The 14204-nt window shown below is 53.6% G+C and overlaps 3 protein-coding genes across 13 annotated transcripts in view; 2 read left to right on the top strand and 1 right to left on the bottom strand.

Annotated features, from left to right (window-relative positions):
• Positions 1–1232, top strand: part of Doc2a (double C2 domain alpha) — a 5437-nt gene extending 4205 nt beyond the window's left edge. For 4 of the 8 annotated variants that reach the window (XM_037210523.1, XM_037210512.1, XM_037210507.1 and 1 more), the window contains exon 9: positions 66–1232. In XM_037210523.1, coding sequence (XP_037066418.1) covers positions 66–525 — 460 coding nt within the window. In that variant the 3' untranslated portion in view covers positions 526–1232. The remainder of the gene's footprint in view (positions 1–65) is intronic. The other 4 variants (XM_028885516.2, XM_028885512.2, XM_037210526.1 and 1 more) reach the window with 3 other exon arrangements.
• On the bottom strand, positions 956–11884 carry Ino80e (INO80 complex subunit E). 4 transcript variants are annotated; one of them, XM_028885526.2, is made up of 7 exons: positions 11108–11884; positions 10875–10945; positions 10630–10682; positions 6521–6599; positions 6316–6427; positions 5832–5948; positions 956–1517 (listed from the first exon to the last, which is right to left on the bottom strand). In XM_028885526.2, exons 1-7 carry the CDS (start codon positions 11186–11188, stop codon positions 1296–1298), a joined length of 735 nt encoding a protein of 244 aa, XP_028741359.1. In that variant the 5' UTR covers positions 11189–11884; the 3' UTR covers positions 956–1295. The 4 variants fall into 4 exon arrangements, with proteins under 4 accessions (XP_028741359.1, XP_028741360.1, XP_028741361.1 ...); XM_028885527.2 differs by having other exon boundaries at positions 5832–5897; XM_028885529.2 differs by lacking the exon at positions 956–1517 and adding an exon at positions 1527–2112.
• On the top strand, positions 11187–14200 carry Hirip3 (HIRA interacting protein 3). Its single transcript, XM_028885520.2, has 9 exons — positions 11187–11214; positions 11274–11393; positions 11558–11791; positions 11849–12069; positions 12170–12278; positions 12511–13376; positions 13448–13613; positions 13691–13789; positions 13861–14200. The coding sequence occupies exons 1-9, from the start codon at positions 11187–11189 to the stop codon at positions 14022–14024; spliced, it is 2007 nt and encodes a 668-aa protein (XP_028741353.2). The 3' UTR covers positions 14025–14200.
• The last annotated feature ends 4 nt before the right edge of the window (positions 14201–14204 follow it).

Raw genomic sequence — 14204 nt, 5'->3', positions numbered from 1 at the left:
GACCCCAGCCTAACTGCTCCCGGGCTTAGCCTGTCCCTAACTTCACGGCTCCCCTCCCTCCATAGGTACTTGAGACCAGACGTGGACAAGAAATCCAAGCATAAAACATGTGTAAAGAAGAAGACATTAAACCCAGAATTTAATGAGGTAAACACGACAGGGAGCAGAAATAAAGATGGGCTGGGGACAGCCATGTGGTTAGAAGGCCTGACAAGGCACCGCCTGCCTTGTTCTCAGGAATTCTTCTATGAGATGGAACTCTCCACTCTGGCAACCAAGACCCTGGAAGTCACAGTCTGGGACTACGACATTGGCAAATCCAATGACTTCATAGGTGAGTGGAGGGGCCCACCAGGTGCAGGGAGGGACGTGAGGCAGGAGAATGGGCACCGATTGGCTCTGCCTGACTTGGGTGTTCTTCAGGTGGTGTGTCTCTGGGGCCAGGCGCCCGGGGAGAGGCGCAGAAGCACTGGAGTGACTGTCTCCATCAGCCGGACACAGCCCTGGAACGCTGGCACACCTTGACCAGCGAGCTGCCCGGGCCTTTCCCTCTGGCCTGAGTGGACAGCAGCTGCCCAGCACAGGCCCTTTGGGCCGGGTCCAGTACCCAACCTTCGCACGAGTGTGTTGCACGTTTACATGGGGTGGGATGCCCCCTGCCCCACACTACCTGTCTTATTTTTGTGAGTCTGTGACGTGGGTCTGTCTTCTTGTGAGGGACTGTGGAGAGCTTTATTCACATATGCAAACTTTCTCCTGCCTGACTTGCTGTACCTGCAAATATGCAACCACCCCATGCACAGGACCATGTGGGAGTCTCCTGCCAGCGCCCCTACCCACCCTGCTACTCCTCTCTTGGCCTCTCCAGGCTGCCCGGCCCCCTGCTCCACAGGGAGGAGGTCGGATTAGGGGAGATTAGAGGAGGACATTTCCAAAAGAGGAAGGACAAGGAAAGAAAGAGCCAACCCTTTAATACAGAGCCTTCGTTAAAAAGTCCCAGCCCTGCTCAGCTGCTCTTCTAAAGGAATGGCCTCCATAGGGTCTCTGCCTCCCTAAGGTGTGGCAGATCCTCTCGGCCACTCATTTAAATAACTGTCCCCTGGATGGGGCTGGGATGTGAGGGCAGGCCCCTGCCACCTTCCTCGGGGACATTTGTGCATGTTTACGCCTTTTCTGATTGTGTCAGTGGCCGAAGCATGGCAACTGGGCATCAATAAACATCTCTTGAGGAAGTGGGCTCCAGTGTGCTGGCATGGGAGGAACACTGCGTAGGCCTGGCTGGTAGCACTGGGTGGCTACTCTGGGATGTCGATCACCAGGTCATCGTCTCCGTCCAGGGCATCATCCCCGCTGCCTGTATCGCTGAACATCTGCTGAGGGACGGTGCTCAGGATCGTGTGTGGGGGCATCTTGGGAGGAGGCAGGGGGGTCAGGGCTGCCCCGACACTGGCCCCAGAACCCCTGGCAGGGAAGGCCAGTGGCCCACCCACAGGGCAGTCAGGGGGTCCTACAGCCATCTGCAGTGGGGGAGAAACACAAGGAGGGCTTGTCAGTTGCACTGGCACAACGCCCACTGGAAGGCAGTTCAAGGGGTGGGGAAGCCCCACCGCAGCCCCTCAGTCTCCAGCCATGAAGGGCCTGGGGTGAGGGGCAGTGATGGAGGCATGATGGGGATGGGGGGAGGGGAGGCTGACAGGGAACCTGACAGAAAAGTTGGGCTCTTCCCTCGCTAGCAAGGCACCCTGGTTGCTCTGTGCCAGCTGTTAAAGCCACATTCAGGACTAGCTCAGAGTACCTTCCTCTTGCCTCTGGGCACCTTGGGTATCACCTGCCACCACTGGTGGGCTCTCCCTCCTCCTCCTGTGGGATTCACTAGTTCATGAAGGGCAGGCATCACAGGCTATCTGAGCCAGAAGCCTAAGCAGTAGCTTTGGTCCCCAGCTTCTGTGGCATTGTGGACGAGCCCCTCCTTGGGACCCCAGCAGCCACCAGCCTGGGCTAGGCCCTGGTCTCAGCTCACCTGGTCTAGGTACCAGCCTCCTAACTGGACTCCCTGCCTTCAGCCTCTCCCAGCTCCAGCTCCTCCTCCACACTGCGGCCAGAGTGGTCACTCTAGAACAAACCTGAGCATGTCACCCTCTGCCTGAGGGTCTGGGCCTGGCTGCCTTCAGGGTGGTCAGTGCGATGTGCCTAACAGGGCAGCCCCGCTCCAGGCGGCAAGGCCATGCTTTGTCCTCTGAGCTGACACATGGCCTCTGCTCTGCCAGGGCCTCACACATCCTCCCTCAGACTGCTCTCTGGGTACCATGACAGCTCATGTATGGGCACAAACTGAACACCTACTATGGCCCAGGTAACTCTACCAATAATCTCTACTTCATAGGACTATCCTGGAAAAGAGGTGGGCCACATACCAGAAGAAGGAACTGATGTGTGGAAACGGAAGCTAAAGGAATCCAATGCTGGTCCTCACTGGGCAGCACTCAAGGTGCCCCAGGACTGGGGCAGCAAACAGCATCTACGTGTGGTCTCCACCATGGCCTGCTGGTCGCTCCTATGCCTGGCCCTGTGGCCTGTTCTCTGCTTCTCAAGGAGTCCCACCTTTACCTCTGCTTGTGCGGTGATGTGAGGGTGCGAGGGTAGGCAGAGCCTCAGGAAACATGGACGGCAGACAGGAGGACCAGCTCTGGGAAGAACCAGGACCCGTGTGCTGGTCTGAATGAGCATGCCCACCCCCATAGGCTCTTATGCTTGAATACTTGGTCCCCAGCTGGTCGAACTAGATTTAAGAAGTCGGCCTTGTTGGAGGAGGTGTGTCACTGGGGTGGGCTTTGACTTTCCAAAAGCCTTCACTCTTCTCAGCTCAGATGCTCTCATCCTCCCCACCTCTGCCTCATGGACGCTAACCCTCTCAAATGATAAGCTCCAAATAAACACTAGAGGTTGCCTTGGTCATGGTGTCACAGCAATAGAAAGGTAACCGAGACAACTCCCATGTGCACGGAGAAGCAGATGCATGCGCACATGACTAAGGAGGGCAGCTCCATGAGGACCAGGCCTCTGCTGGCTCCCCCTGCATCACCACCCTGCTCACTAGGAACTGCCGTAACCAGGATTTCCTCAGTATGACCAAAACCAGTCAATGTGGCTCTATAAGTTGCCAGGGCCCAGGCACTGGCTAGGCAATGTTCTCCATCCCTCACTCATTTTAGCCTCTCATGCCCTCCAAGACTGAGACAGAGTTCAGTGACAGGCCCAAGGTCACATGGTGAGTATGGGAAAGAGCGGGGATTCACACCCAGCTGAGGCTAAAGCTCCAGCATTTGTGTTTGTCTTGGCCTTCAGTATCTCCCCTCTGTTCACACTTGTCACCTCCTGTATTTCCCACCGTGACACCTGGACTCAGGCCCTGCAGTGACGGGTGCCTTCTGACTAAGTCAGTGTCACCTGCCATCCCTGTCATATGTGAACCTCCCTCACATTGTTCCTCTTTCCCCTCCCACTGCCACCTCAGCTGGGACCAGCCTGATCTTACGGACCCTGTGCTCCGACATTAGCCCTTCCCTGATCCCCCCCATGCCCCACCTAAAGCAGTTGACTCTAGTCTCTCCCTACGAACCCAGTCACCACGCCTAAACATGCCGAACCTCCTACCTGTCCTGAAGGCTAGAAGCAAAATCTCTCAGGGAGACCCATGAGTTCTACTGCTTCCCTAGTGCTAGGGTCAAACTTAGGGCCTTGAAAATGCCAGGCAAGAACTACTACTGAGCCACATGCCTCGTCCCCAGAGTTCATGATTAATCCCCAGGAGCTGAGTACAGGAGGCTGTGAGCTGTTTGATGTGAGCTACTGAACTTGGGCCCCCTGAAGAGCAGCAAACAATCTTAACCACTGGGTCATTTCTCTAATCCCTGGAATTCATTCATTCATTCACCCTTTTATTTATTTTTTTCTCTCCCTCCCCATCCCCTCTTTCTTTGAGGATATAGCCTTGGCTGTCCTAGAATTTACTATGTAGACTAGGATAGCCTCAGACTCGTAGTCCTCTGCCTCCCAAGAGTTGGGATTAAAGGCGTGCGCCACTACGCCAGCAGAATTCACACTCTCCGCTACATAAGCACACTCTCTGACTCTGCTTGTGGTGTGAGAGCGCCCAGAGCTATCAGCCGGGCCTACTCAACCTGGCTTCCCAGCTGACGGTCATTCCCATCTTCTTCCAACTTTGGCTCACTTCTCATCACTCCTGGGGCTTCATGTTCAGCCTTCTTCCCTCTCCAGCTGTGCAGCCCTACGAAGCCTCAGCTCACACAGGCCACTGTCTAGTTAGCACTTCCAGATGCCCTCTTAACAAGTCCAAGGCCACTTCTCATCTCTCTTCTAAAATCAGCTCCTCCCATCCACTTCTTCACAACTCGGGGAACAGGCCTGGAATCTTTCTGGGTTTCCTCCTCCCTCTCACAGCCAAACTGCGTCTCTCAGGAGACGCTGCAGCCCATCTTAGACATGGATCCCTGGGGCTCTCTCCTGGGTTCCTGTAGTCACTTCCTTCCCACCATCCTGACTCCTCCAGCCCCTCTACCCAGGCCTGTCCACACAGTCATGCTGCCCATGTGTCTAAAATACAAGTTGAACTAGACCCTGCCCTGCTCACCTTGCCCAAGTGGCTCTCACTCCATTCCGGTATAAGCCCTAGTCTCTTGCACCTTAGAGCCCTATGTGCTTCCCTCAGTGACAAGGATAAAGGGCAGCCAGCATGCTCTGTTCCTCCTTGTCTTTCAACAAGCATGCTACTAGACTGAAACTCTTTCCCAAACACCTCATGGCTTGCTTCCTGTATCCAGTTAATAGCACCCTAGATTATCCACTTCAAAAAATTCCATCACTCCTGCCGGGCAGTGGTGGCGCACACCTTTAATCCCAGCACTCGGGAGGCAGAGGCAGAGGCAGGCAGATCTCTGTGAGTTCGAGGCAGCCTGGTCTACAGAGCAAGATCCAAGGCAGGCACCAAAGCTACAGAGAAACCTTGTCTATAAAAATACAAACCAAACCCCCCCCCCCCCAAAAAATTCCATCACTCTCTTCCTTTTCTCTCCTAGGGTCAATCCATCTGATTTATCTTCTGCCAATCTTGCTAGAACAGGAGCTCTGTACAAGGGTTTAGCCGCCTGTTTGTTATAAGCTGCAGCACTCCAGATAGGTTCTCAACACAGGAGGTGTTCCATGAACACTTGTTGGTTTTACCTGGTCTGATCACTTTTAGTCTAGGATACTTTCTCGAAGTCACACTGTTCTGAACTGGGGAGCCTTGACTCCACACCACGGTCCCAGCCCCAATAGTACCCAGGACCTGCACAAACACGCTTCACTCCAGCCACACTGCAGGGCCTGGTTGTAGAGCCAGGTTGTGAGACGTGACCTCAAGCAGCCTAACTTGGGAAGCCTTCCAAGCCTGATTCTGCCACTGCCAGTGACCTTCGTGCCCAGCCTTGGGCTGAGTCTTCGCATTTCAAACCAATCCTTCCAACTGTGGTATTAGCTGGGGATGCAGCCCAGCTGGTAGGGCGCTTGCCCGACAACACGCACGAAGCCCTGGCCCCAACCCTCAGCACTGCGTAGAGCAGATGTGGTGGGCACGCGCCTGTAATCCTGGCCCTTGGAGAGTGGAGGCAGGAGAACCAAGAGTTCAAGGTCATCCTACTAGCTTGTGCTACGACGGGCCCTTTCTCAAACAGAACAAAACACCCAGTCTCTGTGCAGGCCTCGTCTTAAGCTTCCTTTAGATGGATGTCCTGCCTTTGTGGCCCCTCCCTATAGTCCCCACATCAGGGTACCTTGAGTTTCCGGGGTAGGCGGGGCCGTTTCTCCAGCTTGGGCCTCAGGGGGCTGGGCTCAGGCAGCTGCAGGGCCAGGTAGTCAGAAGGGAATGGGGGGTAAGGGGGAGAAGCCAGCTGCAGGTGGGAGTAGGAAGATGGAGATGGGAAATGGAGCAGGTAAAGGCGAGGGACGAAGGGAAGAAATGCACACAGGAGAATGGAAAAACAAAAGAGATGCTGATGAGTGTGGCTCCCAGGGCTCCCGCGAACGGACGGACGAACGGACGGGGAGGGACAGCAGCAGGACTGTCCGGCCTGCCCCAGTCCTGCACAGGAGAAGCAGGCAGCCTGACTCACACCCTCCAAAGGTCACTTGCTGCCACATGTGGACACGTTCTGGGTTGGGAAGCCTCGCTCTGAGACCTGGCCCCTTTGCCCCAATGACGCCCACTGTATTCCCGGCATGGGAGCGCACTACTTCCTGGTCTTGATCCCAACTCACCGAGCTCAGATACGGGGAGGGAGCTCCAGAGGTCTGCAGGGGAAATCCTGTTGAAGGAGGCAAGGAGAGGCTGGAAGGGGATGGGGTACCCCCCATTGGAGGGCTTCTCTTCCTAGAGAAGGGATAGGGAGAGGGGTCAGAGGCAGTTGGAAAGCCCAGATCTCCCACCCCTGCCCTGCCCTGGAAAATGATGGCTCCTTCTTACCTCTTGGGGGCTGGTGTGTCAGACAACTTGGGCGTCCCCTCTGTCTCACTGTTGTCTGAAGATGCAGTGGCATCTGAATCTGTGGGGAGGGCTGGTCAGTGGGGTGGTAGAGTCTCCCAGTCCACCTCAGAGACTGTAAGCTCAACACTCCAGAAGGGTGTGAGGGAAGGAGCCTTCCCAGTTGGCGCACATGCAAGCATGTGATTCTGGGGAGTCCTTTGGTTCTCACACCTACTTCCTACTTAGGTACCGATGCCCATGGCACATGTGCCAACACATGCCATATGCTAGGCTCCTATACGTACTCCTGGTCTTTTTAAGCACATCACATCTGCTTTCCAGATGGCCTCACCAAGCTCAGAAGGTATGTACGGAACCTGAGCTCAGGTCTGTGATTCTTTGACCATCTTGGGCCACTCTTTAATGTGCCTCTAAGTAACTTTCAGCTTCTGCTCCATTTTCCTCATTCAGGGACCCACTAAAGCACACCTTAAAACTCTGTTTTCTTCCTCTCCTCAAGATCTCAACTGCCACAAGTTCAGGCCACCAACATGTCAAAATCACCTGCTCAGCCACCTCAGCACTGTCTCCCAACTACTGTCCAACCCAATGAACAACTCCGTCCACAGGCTTTAGCAGCGTCTCCTACCTGTCTTCAGTCCACCTTAAGGAAGACTAAAGGACTCGCCCCAGGGCCTCCTGCACTCTGGCTAATTGCTTTACCTCAGAACTGCAATCATGTGAAGCACTCTTCACAGCAGCAGGCCCTCATTCTTCCAAAAGGAGATCTATTTCCTAGCTCAGTGTTCTTCCTAGAAGGCTTGCCTTTCACTTAGCAATCATTGTATCACTCAAATCCTTGTTTTATATTTGAGACACAGTCTCAATATATGTGTATCCCTGGCTGGCCTCAAACTCAGGGAGATCTTCCTGCTATTGTTTCCCTAATATAGTACTTCTTTATTTAGGTGTTTGTGTGTGAGTGTATGTGTGTGCACCATGCTCATGCCCAAGCCTGAGGGAGTCAGAAGAAGGCATTCAACCCCCCGGAATAGAGTGAGGTAGTTGTGAGCTGCCATGTAGGTGCTAGGAACCGAACCTAGGTCTTTTCCAAGAGCAGCAGGTGGCTCTAAACTACAGAGCCATTTCTTTAACTCTTTGGTTGCAATTTAAAGTTACTTGTTAAAAAATATTTAAGCTGGGCTGGGCACTGGTGGCGCACGCCTTTAATCCCAGCATTCGGGAGGCAGAGGCAGGTGGATCTCTGAGTTTGAGGCCAGCCTGTCTACAGAGTGAGTACTAGGACAGGGCTGGAGAGATGGCTCAGTGGTTAAGAGTACTGACTGTTCTTCCAGAGGTCCTGGGTTCAATTCCCAGCAACCACATGGTGGCTCACTACCATCTGTAATGAGATCTGGCGCCCTCTTCTGTACACATATAAATAAATAAATCTTTAAAAAAAAAAGTAAATAAAAATTATTTGCCGGGCGGTGGTGGCGCACGCCTTTAATCCCAGCACTCGGGAGGCAGAGCCAGGCGGATCTCTGTGAGTTCGAGGCCAGCCTGGGCTACCAAGTGAGTCCCAGGAAAGGCGCAAAGCTACACAGAGAAACCCTGTCTCAAAAAAACAAAAAAAAAAACAAAAAAAAAAACAAAAAACAGAGTGAGTACTAGGACAACAAGGACTACACAGAGAAACCCTGTCTTGGGAGAAAAAAAAAAGTTAAGTTGGAAAAATAGTAACCTGTGCTTCTGTCTCTTTGTGCACACCAACCTGGAATAATCTCATCACATTTTTACCTAGAAAGCTCCAGCTCCTTCTTCCCACGTCAACTGTTGCTTCAGTTCCTAAAAACCCCTTAAAATGGCTCTTTTCTCATTCTTACACAGTCCAGACACTGCATGCTTCTGTGTGATTTACAAGCAGCTAGAATGACTTTAACACTTGGCTCATTGTTATTTTCAGTCAGGATCTCTGTAATCCCGGTTGGTCTGGAACTCAGTATGTAGACTAGGCTGGCTGCTAAATTGGTGATTCTCCTGCCTCAGCCTCCTAAATGCAAAAATACAAGCATGTTCCACTTTGCCCAACTGGCTTTCATTTATTTGTTTTTTTGAGGCAGAGTCTTACTTCGCAGCTCAAGTTTGCAAACTTGGAGCTATCCTCCTGCCTCATCCTCACAGTGCTGGGATTATAGGTATAGGGTACCATGCCCAGGTGGCTTTTGCATCTGTAGCTTTTTATTTTTACTTATTTAGAAATGGGTATTATATAGCTGAGGTTGGCCTTGAACTTCTGGTCCTCCTCCTTTCTCTACCTCCCAAGGAGAGCTGGGATTAAAGGCTTGTACTACCACGTCTTGCTTTTCCACACACCCCACACACTCCCCATTTTTGAAACATGGTCTCATTATATAGCCAGGTTGGAACTCATTTATCTTTTTTTTTAATTACACTTACTTATTTGTGTGTACATGGTACACGCAGACAGAGAACAGCCTAAGGGAGCCATTCTCTCCCACAGTGTGGGGCCTGGGGATTGACTCAAGTAGTCAGGTTCAGTAGCAAGTGCCTTTGCTCAATACACTATCTCAAAAGACGCTGGGTGAGGGGCTGGAGGAAAGGCTCAGTAGTTAAGGGCACTGGCTTCTCTTCCAAGTACTCCCCACACTGACCACAAGCATTTATAACTCCTTTTAAGAGATCCAATGCCCTCTTCTGGCCTCCAGAGGGACTGCATGTACACTGTACACAGACGGAGATGCAGGCGAAACACCCATACCCATAAAAATAAATGTCTTTTAAAAAACAAAGGAAGCTGCAGGGGCGTGGTGGTGCTGTGTGTGGTGGTACAAGCACGGAATCCCAGTGCTGCAGAGGCTGAGGGGGAAGAACTGTGAGTTTGGGACCAAGTAAGTACAAATGAAGAACACATTTCAAAAAAATGTGAAAAAAATAAAGGCTATGAAACTATATAAAATTCAAACTGTAATGTTCACAAATAATGCTCTAATAAAACACAGCCACTTGATTATTAATATGCTGGCTATGGCTGTTTTCACATGAGCAATGCAGTTTGCTTCAAAGATAATATTTTACAAAACCCAAAATATTGACCCTTTGCAAAGGAAATGATATATCAACCCCTGTTATACTATAATTACTACCATTTAATCCTGTTTAAAATTTCATCAAACTCTCAGTATCACTTAAAACTCTAGTTTGTCTCTTTCAAACAATTCCAGTGACTTTATTACCATCACTGTTAGTGTGTGTGTGTGCACTGTTAGTGTGTTTGTGCGGACACCCACAGGCCAGGGCAAGAGTTGTGCGCTTAGGGGACAACTTTCAGGAGTTTTTTTCCTCCTTTGTAGGTTGTTTGTTTGTTTGTTTTTGATTTTTTGTTTTTTCGAGACTGATTTTCTCTGTGTAGTTTTGGGGCCTGTCCTAGATCTCGCTCTGTAGACCAGCCTGGCCTTGAACTCACAGAGATCCACCTGCCTCTGACTCTGAGTGCTGGGATTAAAGGCGTGCACCACCACCGCCCGGCTTGTAGGTTTGTTTTTAAAGACTGGGCCTCACTCATGGACCTTATGCTTCTGCCTCTTGAGTGCTGGGATTACAGGCATGGGGTAGCACGCCTTTCTAGTTTATTTTTTCACTTATTACACATTACAGGGATATAAATGACAAAAGGCCAGGGGCTTCCTCCATTCTGCCAGCCTGTGCCAAGCACAGCGCCTGGGACACAGTGGATAAATAAATACTTAAGACTCTCTGGGCATGGTGGCATGTGCCTTTAATCCCAGTACTTGGGAGGCAGAGGCAGGTGGATTTCTGAGTTTGAGGCCAGCTTGGTCTACACAGTGAATTCCAGGAAATCCAGGGCTACACAGAGAATAGAAAGGAAAAAAAGAGGGGGTGGGGAAGCAAGGGGAGAGAGACAGAAAGGAAGGCAGGGGCAGCCAGCGAAGGCCAGCAACAAGGCTTAAGAACTACTGGAGGGCTGCACCAGCTTCCACATCCCAAGAGGATGGATGGCCCCAGGAACAACTGTTTAAAGTGCCAGTATCTCATGTCTTCCTGCAAATGTGCATGACTTTGCTCACCGGAAGAATCTTCATCCACGTTCTCATACTGCAGAAGTCGATCTAGAAGGAAACTGGGAGAAGCGGGAAACAGAATGATTATTCTCATTTTAGCAATGTTCTCTGGCTAGACATCTATCTAGTTCCTCCTAGAAGGCCCCCTGGATCCCCCTAGGAGTGCATGCACTTGTGGTCCTATTCCAGGATGGAGAGAGAACGAGGATCCCCTAGGTGTAGCATCGCCCGTGTCCCTCAACAAACCTTACCTCTTGTCCCGGGAAACCTTCAGCAATTTCCTCTGCGCCTTCCTGAGCTCCTCCTGGAAGCACTCGTGTTCCTGTACCGGACAGGGAGGGTGCTGAGCTAGGAGCAATCCGTAAAAGGCCCAGAACCCGGAGACATCATCTCCCCCTACCCACCCCCTTTCCCACATGGGTAAACTGAGGTCCTCTCGGCTCCAGGCCTCACACACCACAACTTCCCCCACACCAGCACTCACGTAAATGAGGAACTTGAGTTTCCGCTTCAGATTCCTGTATTTCTTTTTGTAGTCCACTTCGCCGTCCGCTGGTCCGTTCATGACCCGCCTGGGAATATCGCCCCAGAGTACGGTCCCGCTACCCAGAGCCAAGTCGGCCCGGCCTCTTATACTTCCACTTCCGGAGACTTGGCAACGCCGCGCGAGGCGGACTACAACTCCCGGCGTGCCCCGCGCGCAGGGAGCGTCTCCCGCCGCCCGCCTTCAGGGGAGGACCTGAGAGGAACGCGGCTTCCAGGGGATCGCGGTTCGCTGAGGTCACAGAGGAGCCGGACGCGGAGGGGCGCAGTTACTGGTTCTAAACTTATTTGGAGTCCTAGAAGAGCCAGAAATTCAGAGTGTCGGCGAGGATCCCCTTCCCCTTCTGCCTTCCGCAACAGCGGAGACCGAACTTGGCGACCCTGACTCCAGGGCGGTGCGGGGTCGGTGACGTCACACCCGGAGTTTTCCGGGGGGAGTCGGCTCCTAATGAGACTTTTAATAAAGTAGTCTTAAGGAAGAGCAGAAACCTCGAGAGCCACCAACTGCCTAGGGGCAGCAAGACCCGGCAAGGTTCGCGGTCCCAGCTCCGAGCCGGCGGCCCCGCCCCTCGCAGAGCCGCCTTCCTGCGCGTGCGCACTGAGGGCGGCCCGGAAGAAAAAAAAGGCGGGAGCCACCAATCCGCGGAGGCGCAAAATGGCGCCGGGAGGTGAGGTGCATAAGCTCACGCGCAGCTTCTTCCGAGCTTGCCCTGGCCTCGGGGGCGTAGGGTATTAGAGTCTGGGGTGGACTGGGACTCTTGTCTTGGCACGTGTCTGTGTGGCACGGTCACGCACTCCACGGGGCGACTCAGACGTTTGAACCGCGTGGGCCGGGATCACCTTGAACCCGAGGAGAAGCCGGCGTGGAAGTGGCTGGCAGAGGAAGAGCTGCTGCAGATGCAGGTGTGGGCGTGCGCCTGGGCCAGGCGAGACAGGGATTGTTGCTGAGGGGTTGGGACAGGACACAGCCTTGCTTCGGTTTGCCCTCATGCTGCACCCACAGGCGGATGCTGGCACCAGGGAAGGAAAGCTAGACTTTATCAGAGGGAAGAGGTCTCCTGCTCCCTGCAGTGACCCCGAGAGAAAAAGGTTCCGCTTCAGTTCAGAGTCAGGTTAGTGCCTCCCCCCTCTTGTCTGCGCCCCTGGTTTCTCCAGAAGGCAGTGTGCATGTACTGCATTGCCAGGCAGTCGATGGGGGCAAGCACCGAGTCAGGAACCAGGGAGCCCCAGCTCTGCTGCTTGCTGCTTTCCTCCACTCCTAACTCGAGCGGAGCTAGAAGTACCCCATCCCGCCCAACTGGCAGGGACAGGAGGACCTATCCCAGCCCCGTCCCCATGTTCCAGACTCCAGCTCTACACCACCCAGTCCAGACTGCTCAGGACCCCCAACCAAGAACAGCACCACCAAGAAGTCATGTTCCAGGAGAGCCTTAAAGGAAGCAGTTGAGAGCACAGATGAAGAGCAGCCAACAGCCCGGGTTGCCAAGATGGGATTAGAGGAGAGCAGTGAGGAGGAAGGGGAGGGTCCTGCCAGGGCAAGGAAGGTCTGGAAGGGAGGGAACACCGAGGAAGAGGATGCTGTCAAAAAGGCACGGAAGGGGAGGGCTAAGAAGCAAGCTGGGGCCAAGAACAAGCGAGCACCGGGCCGAGCGGCAGCCAGGAAGAAGCAGGGCAGGGGAGAAAGTGAGAGCGGCGAGGAAGAGGCTGTGCAGGGGGGAGGCACGGGTGCTGACCGCCACAGGGAAAGTGAAGACAGCGACGAGGAGACCCTAGCCAAGAAGAGGGGGCACCGGGGACCCAGGCCGAGGGGCAGCAACGGGCAGAGGGTGAGCACCAAGCAGAAAGCGGCAGGCTCGGGAGACAGTGAGGACGAGAAGGGACCGGGGGCGGGAAGTAGTGGGGACAGCAGCGGGGAGGAAGGAGGGCGCTCCCCGAGGAAAAGGAGCAAGGACAGGGCCCAGACTGCGAGTGGGAGAAGGCAGAGTGCCAGCAGTGAGGACGGGGAAGGCAGCACACAGGAGCTGGCCACTGCTGGAGGAACTGCAAAGACGCGCACACCAGACGGCACTGATGGTGAGAGCGCCGGCCAGGCAGGAGAGAGCGCCGGAGAGGAGAGGAAGAACCGCTCCTCCAAGAAGAGCTCCAAGAAAGGCAAGGCACGAAGTTCCTCTTCCTCATCAGATTCCAGTCCAGAGCCCACCAGCCAGAAGGTGAGAGGGCATGCCAGGTGGGTGGCCTCCTGGTGAAGAGGCTGGACCTTGAGCCGCACATTCCTTCTTAGGCTGGGTCTCGTCGTGCAGAGGACCATCCAGCTGTGGTGAGACTAAAGCGTTATATTCGGGCTTGTGGTGCCCATCGAAACTACAAGAAGCTGCTGGGCTCCTGTCGCTCCCACAAGGAGCGCCTGAGTGTCCTCAGGGCTGAGCTGGAAGCGCTGGGCATGAAGGGTGAGACTGGTATGCCCGAGAGCTGCTGGAGGGCCTGGGCACTGGGGAAGAGAGGCTCACCAGCCACTTCTCTCCAGGCAGTCCTTCCTTGGAGAAGTGTCGGGCCCTGAAGGAGCAGCGAGAAGAGGCAGCTGAGGTGGCTTCCTTGGATGTTGCCAATATCATCAGCAGTTCAGGTAAGGAATTTCCTCTTCAGGAAAGGAAGAGGCCAGGGTCAGATAACTAATGTTCTTTCCCCACCTCCCAGGCCGATCACGAAGAAGTAATGCCTGGAACCCTTCAGGGGAAGGAATCCCCCCAGGGGAGCTTTATCGACGAACCCTGGACTCAGAAGAGGAGCGACCACGCCAAGCACCTCCAGACTGGTCCCATATGCGGGGCATCATCAGCAGTGATGGTGAGAGCAGCTGAACTCCATGCCCCAAGGGGGACCTTGCCCTGTTATACAAAGAGCCTGTGGCCCTGAAGCAGCTTCTGAAGAGAGCTAAGTTGTTGGCACAGTACTCAATTTCCTGTTCTCTAAGGTTGTTTTGGGGGTTGGTTTTTTGTTTTGTTTTGAGAGTCAATAAAGTAATGTTTGTAATTACTTCA

This window comes from Peromyscus leucopus, chromosome 1, assembly GCF_004664715.2.
Source record: "Peromyscus leucopus breed LL Stock chromosome 1, UCI_PerLeu_2.1, whole genome shotgun sequence".
In the NCBI taxonomy this organism is placed as follows: Eukaryota; Metazoa; Chordata; class Mammalia; order Rodentia; family Cricetidae; genus Peromyscus; species Peromyscus leucopus.
Note: the sequence above shows the minus strand (reverse complement) of the source record. Positions and strands in the feature narration are given on the sequence as shown.

Excerpts from the sequence above, each read along its gene's own strand:
- Hirip3 (XM_028885520.2), top strand. The coding sequence starts at position 11,187 with ATGACCCGCCTGGGAATATCGCCCCAGA. Across the intron at positions 12,070-12,169 it reads AAGAGCTGCTGCAGATGCAG|GCGGATGCTGGCACCAGGGA; the intron begins GTGTGGGCGTGC and ends CTGCACCCACAG. Across the intron at positions 13,790-13,860 it reads CAATATCATCAGCAGTTCAG|GCCGATCACGAAGAAGTAAT; the intron begins GTAAGGAATTTC and ends CCCACCTCCCAG.
- Ino80e (XM_028885526.2), bottom strand. The coding sequence starts at position 11,188 with ATGAACGGACCAGCGGACGGCGAAGTGGACTACAAAAAGAAATACAGG. Across the intron at positions 6,600-10,629 it reads CGTGGATGAAGATTCTTCCG|ATTCAGATGCCACTGCATCT; the intron begins GTGAGCAAAGTC and ends CCCTCCCCACAG. Across the intron at positions 6,428-6,520 it reads GACACACCAGCCCCCAAGAG|GAAGAGAAGCCCTCCAATGG; the intron begins GTAAGAAGGAGC and ends TCCCTTCTCTAG.